Here is a 9,572-nt window from a genome sequence, read left to right as displayed (position 1 = left end):
GCTAAATAGGGCTAGGGCTATTGGCAATGGTTTGCCTAGTGTGGTGCTCCAAAGTCAACAAATTAAACATCGAAAGGCGCTGTGGCCGAGCGGTTAAGGCGAGAGATTAGAAATCTCTTTCCCTCTGGGAGCGCAGGTTCGAGTCCTGCCGGCGTCGTCATTTTTTTTCATAATTTTTTTTAATTTGTATAGTGTCTTGGCCAATTCATTCGGCGGGTTTTGTAGACGCAAAGAGCCGCAGCGTTTTAAACTCGGTTTAGATAGTTCTATTGACAATGTACTGTATGTAGCACGGGTCCGATTTATTTGTTATTGAAAAAAAAAAGCCATGAGCTCGCCAGGTGGTAGTGAATCATCTGGCGTACATGCCCGTGATGATGATGAGCTTGATCTTGCATCTACAAATGAGCTTTCCGATCAGGTAAACGTTGTCGGATCTCGCCGCCCACGATTACACACCGTGTTTGATGATGATTTTGACGACGACGAAGACGAAGATGACGAGATGTTTGACGAAGACGAAATTTGGCAAGATCACGAAGAGTTTGATGAGGATGACCTTGACGAAGAAGAGTTGTATGAAATTGAAATCGACGAAGATTATAATGAGTTCTTGGAGAGTGCCGACGACGACGACTACGACGAGCAAGACAACATTAACAGTAACGAATCATCAGAGTCTAACGACGACATTGATTTTGATTCGACATGGACTGGATATGAACAATTGTCAGTTTTGGTTTCGTCTGCAATTGGCGCCCGGGTTCGACTCCGAGACCAACAACGATCTGGTAAGTCCCAATCTTATCGCGTTCCCTTCCCCTAAATTAAGTATCGTGTGCGGTATAATCACCACACACAACACCTCGGTCTACTCCACGTTTTGGTATTTATTTTATTTAATATTTTTCCATCACTTTCGTAAAATATAAATTATTTTTATATTTGTTTAATGAGAGAGAAAAACGAAATTTATTAATTTAAGAAGACTGGAACCGACTTGACTGCGCATTGTAATTTTAATGTTACAAGTTGTACTGCTTACTGGTGCAGGTCGAGACAATCAATTGGCCTTCTTATAATTATTTTTTTTTTTTTTGGTTGGATGTCACATGGATCACCATGGACGTCTCTGTCGCGGACCAGTTTATTAACTTGTTTACAGTACAGCCAGCCCGGCGTCTGGTTTCTTCCGCAACAGGCACTGTGTTGCCCATTCCAAACCCGGAAGGAGCGTATTTAGGCAACAGTGGTGAACTTGGTTATGTAAGTACTTGATTGAATAATTCAAGTTTTCGCAAACGGGATGTTAATTTTATGCTTAAATCCAGGTTGAAGACCAAGCGTACCAGTTAAAATCCAGAAGGAAGTATCCCAGAACGATTGGTGATAGATTATTTAGACGGGAAACAAGTGCGATTAGATATCCATCATCGTTATTTACAAAGGTATAGAATTTAATCTGTTTAGCTGAAAAAGAAAAAAAAATAAATTTCTGAGCATGTCACTAATCATCGGTATGTGCAGTCGTTTATTCCAAATTATACCAGCAAGCACGTGCTTCGATTCCATGCTCGCACTTACAGCGGCCAATTTTCACAAGACGGCAGTTTTTTTTTCACCGCGTCTCAAGATTTCAAAGTTCGATTGTACGATACCACGCAAGCGTTCCCTTGGAGGTTATACAAAACCGTGCGAGCCGACATGGCCAGGTGGACCGTGACCGATGCGTCACTATCTAACGACAACCGGTTTCTTGCCTACAGCAGCATCACACCAGTGGTTCACTTGGCTAGCACGTCACCGGATGATGGCGGCCAGGTTGCGTTAGATTTCAGCGAAAGTAATTATAACCGCGGCCTTCATCGAAGTTACGGCATATGGTCGATCCGGTTTTCATCTGATGGCCGGGAGATCGTGGCCGGTGCGAGTGATAGTTGCATGTACGTCTACGATATCGAACGACAAAAAGTGGTGCTGCAATTGGAAGGTCACACGGACGACGTGAACGCGGTTTGCTTCGGTGACGAGACCGGCAACATTTTGTATTCCGGCTCAGATGACTCTTTGATTAAGGTCTGGGATCGCCGTAGCATGCGGTCGAAGCAAGAAGCCGGCGTGTTGTTAGGTCATATTGAGGGAATCACTTATATTGATTCAAAAAAGGACGGCCGATACCTGTTATCGAATTCTAAGGATCAAACCATGAAATTGTGGGACATTCGCAAGCTCGTTACTGCCGACGACTTTCGAGATTTGGATCATCGTCAATTCGGTACGCATTTTGATTATCGATACCAGGCTTTCCCGCTTCCGGTCGGCAAGGTATATGCAAATGATTGCAGTGTCATGACGTTTACCGGTCATGAAGTTTTGCGCACGTTGATTCGGTGTCATTTCTCACCCACAACCGTGACCGGCTCGCAGTACGTGTATTCCGGGTCCGCGGACGGGCACGTGTATGTGTGGTCGATGGATGGCACGATCCGCAGTACGATTGACGTGTCGACCCCGTCGCCTAACGGCGGCGGCGGTGGTAACGGCGGCCAACGATACCGGCGACGGCATGATTATGATAACGTGTCGTGCGTGCGCGACGTGTCATGGCATCCATACTTGCCCATCATGGCATCGTCAGCATGGAGCGGATATTCAAACGAGGAAGGCACCGTGATGCTTCATGAATGGCGGGATCGTAATTCCGGTCGATCGTCGTCGTTATTATCGGATGATGACAATGATGATTCTAATGATTCTGATGATATTGATGACAATGATTCTGATGAATTTTTGGATGATCAGGATGATATTTTTTAAAGCAATTTTATTCTTTTGGGTCTTTTTTTTTTTGCATGCTGGTTTTACATATTTCGGTCCCGGTCATTTTTTGTCATTTGTTTATTTTTCATTTTTTTTCGGAATGTCAATGGTTTTTGGTGATTGGTTTTTACTTGCGTGCTCGCTGGTTTTTTTTTAAAGAAATTTAGACGTTTATTTTTAATATATAGTCATGTAACTGTGTATGAATGTCTTGAATGTAGCTAATGATTTTGAAGTACAATAAGCTGTGGCTTTGTTGTTACAGGATTATAACAGGTCCTTGTGTCAACCCTTCCGGTTCATCAACCAAGCGTTCTAACGAACGAAACAAGCATCCGAAAAAAAAAAAACTCAGCCTACTTTTGCCATGATTCCTTGAGTTCTTTTTGAATTCACAGTTTTTTTTTTTTTCAAACGTGCAGCAGCGTTCGATTGTTTTGCAGTGCAAAAACGTTGCTGCGACCTATCCGGCACGTAATAAACAGCTTAAACTTTTCAATCAATGATAAATCAGGTACAGCTAGAAATATTCAAGTAAACATATGAATTAAAGAAAAGACAAAATGAAAGATCAATCGGTTTTTACTTCATTTAAAAAGCTTTGTTTTTTCCTTATTCATGACGTACTTATTTATATCTGCGCGCGCCCTAATCCATCAAGTTTCAATTTACTTACAAAACTCCCACTCCACTCTATAATTCCTGCTGATTTGGAAGCCATACAGGATTCAATCAATTAATTACTCTTTTTCGTTAAACTAATAGCACTTGTCTCTACTTTATTTTATTTATCTTTTTTTTTTTTTTTCTGTTGAAAGTTCGGACCTGCTCATTAGTTTTTGTTAATTTCTCATAACGGTCGTTCAAGATGGTTCTAGAGGCCACCATGATAATGTATCTTACACAATCACCAACACTTTAACCTCCAATCATCTAAAGTTTGCAATATCTAACTCCAAATTTCTATAGAATCGATAACTCCGAATACATGCGGAATGGAGATTACACGCCGGTTCGGTTTGACGCTCAAGCTGACGCGGTCAACCTCATATTCTCAGCCAAGACAAAATCCAACCCGGAAAGTGCGGTCGGGCTCATGACCATGGCTGGACAAGGTCCGGAAGTGTTGGTAACTTTAACCACGGATTTTGGCAAGATCTTATCATCGATTGCGAAAACCAAGGTTCATGGATCGACTCATTTAACTACGGCCATTCAAGTCGCTGCTGTAAGTCCACGTGGTTTTACTTCCCTGGACGTTTATGTAAATCAACACTACTAATGCATTCTTTTTTTTTTTTTTTTTTTTTAGTTGGCCTTGAAACATCGTCAAAATAAGGCCCAACGTCAACGTATTATTGCGTTTGTTGGAAGTCCGATTGATGAGGACGAAAAGGACTTGATCAAGCTTGCCAAAAAAATGAAAAAAAACAACATCTCGGTAGATTTTATTAGCTTTGGTGAAGAATCTGAGAATAATGACAAATTGGAAAAATTTATCGCAAACGTTAAATCAGGTGAAACCAAGTACGTTTGGAAATTTTTCTTCTTTTTTCTTTTTTAGAACGTTTTCACTTGCTTACATATTGTTTTTTTTTTAAAAAAAAGTCACTTGCTATCTATCCCACCTGGCCCACATCTTATATCGGACGTGATTGCATCGTCCAACGTGTTGGTTGATGAAGACGGCATCTCACAAGTTTCTGGCGCGCCGGTTGGTGCCAACGGTGCCGGTGCGTCGTCATCATCTGCGGACGCGTTCGAATTCGGCGTGGATCCGAACCTGGATCCCGAATTGGCATTAGCATTGCGCATGTCATTAGAGGAAGAACGATCGAGACAAGAAAAGGAGAAAAAAGATCGAGACGAGGCCGAGAAGGTCAAAGCCGTGGTTGCCAACGCTGGTTCGATACCAGAACAGGACGACGAAGGAGATCAAATCATTGCCGAGGCCAGCACGAGTAGTCATCAGGATGCAAACAAACGTGATGAAGAACCTGGCAAGGATGTTGACAAGGGGCCGGAAAAGATGGAAACTGATTAACAAGAATTAAATATTTTTTTTCTTCTTTTTTTTTAAATATATATTCTTTTAAATGCAAACGTTGACTAGTACCATGTGACACATGGTTGTTATTCCAGCCTCGTTTAAGTAAATTGCAAGAAAAAATTCCTATATAGTTTTTTTATTTATTTATTTCGTTAACAAATAGGAGAAGCAACTTTCAAATCCAAAGTTCAAATTAGTAATACAAAATTAAAAAAGAACAGCATTTTTTTTTTTTTTTTTTTTTCTAATAATCAAGTTCAGGTTCGTTGCCGGGAGTGTCCAGGTCCATGTAACTTCGCAACGCCCGGCCGCGCGGGTCGCCACCCGAAATTCGTTCAACCTCCCTGCGATCGTCATAATCTCGCCTGCCCCGATTATCATATTCTCGTGCAGGCCTGAATCTTAAATCTTGTTCTCGCCTGTCATCCCTGCGATCACGATAATCTCGCCGGTGCGGGTCCCGGTCCCATCGTGACGGCGGGCTGCGAGACCTGACGTTCGAATTTCGACGTCGGCGATCCGGTGGCGGGCGCAAGTTGCCATGATTATTAATGTTATAAATGTTGCTATTGCTGTTGTTATTGTTGTTATTGTTGCCGATATTGCTGTTGTTATTGTTAATGTTATGATTACCCGAATGAATTCCTGGCGACCCCTGATGAAGTGCAGATCCAAACTTGGTCTCGGCCACGTCATTGTTTCCGTACGCAAAAGGGTCGGCTGAAAAATACCCCACTGATGGCACGCCCTTAATGCCGTTGCCAACCTGCACTAGTTGCGGGAACGCGATCGGCAAGCCACAGAATTTTTCGGGCCGCTTGCTTGTTTCAATCCGTGCCTGCTCTGAGTCTGCTTCGTTTTCGTGTTCTTCTGTGGTCGATGGTGCTGATGCTGCTGCGGCAGCGGCAGAAATATATGGCAGATTGCCTTCTGGTTTCGGAGGCAACACTCGGCATGCATCAAGTACATAGTTATTCAACAAAATTCCATCATGCTTGATTTCTTCCAACCAATCCACGTGCCGCTTTTCGATATGTTTCCAAACAAATTCTTCACCTTTGAAAAGTTTCGTACAATTAGGTACCTTGCATCTAAACTTGCCTGCCTCTTGCTGCTTGATGTGTTCCTTTATGGCCGTTTTCGTAATTTCCTCAATCGGATTCCCACCAAGCTTAATCAAATCCCCTGTTGAAGAATCCAAAAACAAATTAAACCGATCAGTCCAAGATCGAATCCAATTCTGAGCTCGCGTGTCCGGAGTTTGAAACGCTCGTTTGAGAACCTCGTCTGCGTCAATGCTAGGCTCCGACCGACGTTCATGACCAGCCGGACATTTCTTGATCAAATCACAAACCGAATCACAATTTTGCAAGCAGTAAAAACAAAACGCGAAAACTCGTCTGAGGTATTGTACGGTAAGATCATGTTCCTTTTTAATAATTTCTTTGGATAACAACTCGGACTCGTTGTCTTCTTCAATTACAATGCCTTCTTCTTCTTCTTGAGTTTGTTCCGAGTCCTTGTTTTCTTTAAATTTTCGGGTTGAAATGTCTCGAGCCCTGGCACGGATAATATCAACACCTGAGTATTCTTCGTCACCGCCAAGTTCGGCTTCTAATTTTTTGGCAACCTTGTAAGAGTTTTCATTGTCCTTTTTCAAATAATCATGTGACGACAAGTACGGATACAGAAACTTATGTTTTGCCAATCCTCTCATGTTATGGATGCCGACATGAACAGTAAAATCTCCGTTTTTCTCATCACGAATCGTGTGTCCTTCCAACTTTTCAACCACGCTGTCCAAGTCACTTTCGGTCGTAAACAACACCCAACCGATCCTGTAATATCTTTTTGTCGGATTCGGATCCGAAAGTGAAAGAAATATGAAACCAGGAAGATCCTTGACTAATTCTTCCAACTGAACCCTGGAAATGTGCGGCGCAATGGTTTTGATCAACAAAATCTTGTACTGAGTGTTACCTAAGGGTGATAGTATTGATGATGATAATGACGTCAAATTCGACTTGTTTTCTTCCTCTTCGTCCACAGCCACGTCTTCGTCTTCTGTTTCAAGTTTGGAATTTTTATCTGTGCCTTGATTTGCGGTTGCTTCGCTCTTTGCTTCGGCTGAAGATGCGGATTCTTTTACTGGTGACATATCAACCGCTGCTAAAAATAATAATTTGTTAACATCTCGGGAATCGTAATGAACAGAGTAGAAATAGGGCTTGCTTACCATGCTTGACTTGCAAGCTGTAGTTGTCAAAGTTCCCGGAATCTAATTCCTTCATGTAATGTTTATAACACAACTTTCTATATTCACTAATTTTTCGTTTACGTTCATCGGCAATCACGGGATCGTATTCTTCCCTGAACCATTGTTCATCCTTGTGTTGAAACACGAACCCTCTGGCCAATCTGGCATACAAATCATATTTGTAATCTTCATATTTTGTCGTCAATAGTTCGTTTTTTAGCGTGGCTTCAGGATGATCTTGCGCGTACCATTCACAGAATTGGTAGTAAGGGACCTGAATCGACAACGCATGCGGATCCTGAAGTTTGGATTTGCCGCCGCTGCCGCTGGTCGTGATTCTGTCGTCTGGATGGTGATGCGGGCCGTCATGCGGTTGATTCCTGGGCACGTAGCGATCAATTTTGGACAAATTGTTGTAATTGTCATCATGACGGCCGTTCCTTGACGGACCGGAAGGAATGTATCGATCAATGCCGCCTGTTCTGCTCATTTTGTGTCAAAGCTAGCTAAACCTGGAGTGTCAGAATAACACACGCAACAGAACAAGAACTGAAAAATAAAAAATCAAAACGATTCCCACGTATCGAAATGCTAACGATTCGCCAACAGCAAGTGGTTGACCGAAAAGGCGGAGAACGAAACGACAATAATCAAAAGCAAAAACGCACCACTTAGCTCTCGCGAACCAATATAAAAAAAGAGAAAAAAACTTGCTGAATCAAAAATAAAATTAAAGGATTCAAGCAAAATATCTCAAGATAGCTAAAGATATGACACTGGATCTTCCGTGTGGATCAGGAAACCGATGGATTCGGAGTAGTAATAATATTCAATATAATAATAACAATCGTCCAGGGTTATAGGGTCAGGAGTGTCAATCAACAGCACACGACAACGCACCGCTATCAGCACCACCCAGAACTGCAAGCACGATAGTGGCAAGACTAAAGAGCGGGTACTGTGTTGTAATTGTGTTTTGTGTATGCTTTCATTCAATGTGCACGACGACTGAGGTTTTGGTTGCGATGTTGAGATGGGCATTCCCATAACTGCGGCAACACAAGTACGCTTATGCATCATACATTCAACACATCCGCACTTGGTGCATAACCGCCGCCAGCCGCGGGTTCGCCAGGCACTCCAAGTCCGACGACGTCTCACTCCGTTTTCTTCCAGTTCCAGACCTGTTTAATCATTTGCTTCCACTATCTTCACGATCAGACCAACGCAACTAACTTACACGGGCTCAGGCCGGTTGCATTTAAATTGACGTATTAACGAGGCCTGCACTAATTGACCGAGTTCGCGGCGGGTTGGTTTTTTTAGCGGACCTAGACGCCCGTTAGAAGCGCAAACTCACTTCTTGTTGTTGTGCTGCTTGTTGTGCCTTCCCCCAGTCTAGTTTGTTGACGGAGTGCGCGTATATCAGCAATGTACGCTCATCAGCAGCATCATTTTGCTCAGCAGTCACCTAGTGGATTACCATATTCCAGCGCTGCCAGCTTGCCATATCCCAGTCAACAGTCCACATCGACCGGATCGCCTTTATCTCATGCACACGCGGTTGCCGCAGCCCTGCAACAGCAACAGCAACAAAGACAGCAGCAGCCACAACTGAACCATCAGTCTCAAGAATCACAACAGCAATTGCAAGATCTGCCACGACAATCACAGGAATCGCTGCTGCAGCAGCAGCAGCAGCAGCAACAGCCACCATCACAACCACCACCACTACTACAACCATCACTACAACAACTGCAACCACAGCAACTGCCACAACTGCACCATTCAGAGCCACGACAACACGACATGCCATCGCCTCAATCACACCACTCCTTAAGTCACCAGCCTTCTCCGCAACCACAACAATCGCTCGGCCACCAACATCTGTCACCACATTCCCAGGCTGATCAAATCCAATTACCGCTAGACCTTGAATTAGAAATTGGCGAAGACGACTTAGATAATCCGGAAAGCGGTGCCGCACAGAGTACGCCGGGTCAGATTTATGAAACTTCTCCCGCGTCGTCACTGCACTCGCAAGCTCACATGCATTCCGTGCCTGAAGTGCAGGCACCTCCGCCTGATGAGAGCGACTCGCCTCTGTATGTCAATGCCAAGCAGTATCACCGGATCTTGAAGCGGCGACTGGCAAGAGCTAAACTAGAGGAGTCTTTAAAATATAGTAAAGGTCGCAAGCCATATCTTCACGAAAGCCGGCATAAGCATGCAATGAGAAGGCCTCGAGGTCAAGGCGGCCGGTTTTTAACCGCGGCCGAGATTGCAGAGAAGGAACTTGAAGAGCAACGGCTGCGAGATGCCAACGAAGCGATCGCAACTGACGCGAAATCTTTGGATAATGACGGAGAAGAAAAGTTATAAGGTATTTTTTTTTGTTCGGTTATGCTATTTGTTTATTTGTTGAATTTATTATTTTTGGTCGGC

General features: G+C 43.5%; 4 protein-coding genes and 1 non-coding gene across 5 annotated transcripts; 4 read left to right on the top strand and 1 right to left on the bottom strand.

Moving 5' to 3' along the window:
* The first annotated feature begins 75 nt into the window (after positions 1-75).
* V1514DRAFT_t53 lies at positions 76-157 on the top strand. The gene has a single exon. It is a non-coding gene; the product is annotated as a tRNA-Ser (tRNA).
* An 817-nt stretch (positions 158-974) lies between these two features.
* Positions 975-3,100, top strand: V1514DRAFT_75331 (WD40-repeat-containing domain protein). Its single transcript, XM_066930131.1, has 3 exons — positions 975-1,266; positions 1,332-1,448; positions 1,528-3,100. The coding sequence occupies exons 1-3, from the start codon at positions 1,123-1,125 to the stop codon at positions 2,815-2,817; spliced, it is 1,551 nt and encodes a 516-aa protein (XP_066783314.1). The 5' UTR covers positions 975-1,122; the 3' UTR covers positions 2,818-3,100.
* A 337-nt stretch (positions 3,101-3,437) lies between these two features.
* V1514DRAFT_294128 (uncharacterized protein) lies at positions 3,438-5,034 on the top strand. Its single transcript, XM_066925385.1, has 4 exons — positions 3,438-3,714; positions 3,790-4,048; positions 4,133-4,347; positions 4,429-5,034. Exons 1-4 carry the CDS (start codon positions 3,689-3,691, stop codon positions 4,862-4,864), a joined length of 936 nt encoding a protein of 311 aa, XP_066783313.1. The 5' UTR covers positions 3,438-3,688; the 3' UTR covers positions 4,865-5,034.
* Positions 5,035-5,114: 80 nt separating this feature from the next.
* Positions 5,115-7,617, bottom strand: V1514DRAFT_280988 (uncharacterized protein; the record flags this gene model as incomplete). The annotated part of the gene is made up of 3 exons (XM_066925057.1): positions 5,115-5,436; positions 5,524-6,850; positions 7,107-7,617. The coding sequence occupies 3 exons, from the start codon at positions 7,615-7,617 to the stop codon at positions 5,115-5,117; spliced, it is 2,160 nt and encodes a 719-aa protein (XP_066783312.1).
* Positions 7,618-8,936: 1,319 nt separating this feature from the next.
* V1514DRAFT_280845 (CCAAT-binding transcription factor (CBF-B/NF-YA) subunit B-domain-containing protein) lies at positions 8,937-9,509 on the top strand (the record flags this gene model as incomplete). The annotated part of the gene is made up of 1 exon (XM_066925052.1): positions 8,937-9,509. The coding sequence occupies one exon, from the start codon at positions 8,937-8,939 to the stop codon at positions 9,507-9,509; it is 573 nt and encodes a 190-aa protein (XP_066783311.1).
* Between the last annotated feature and the right edge of the window lie 63 nt (positions 9,510-9,572).

Source organism: Lipomyces japonicus (genome assembly GCF_038497905.1).
Source record: "Lipomyces japonicus strain CBS 7319 unplaced genomic scaffold V1514scaffold_20, whole genome shotgun sequence".
Lineage (NCBI taxonomy): Eukaryota > Fungi > Ascomycota > Lipomycetes > Lipomycetales > Lipomycetaceae > Lipomyces > Lipomyces japonicus.
The sequence above is the reverse complement of the archived record's forward strand: the minus strand, read 5'-3'. Positions and strand labels throughout refer to the sequence as shown.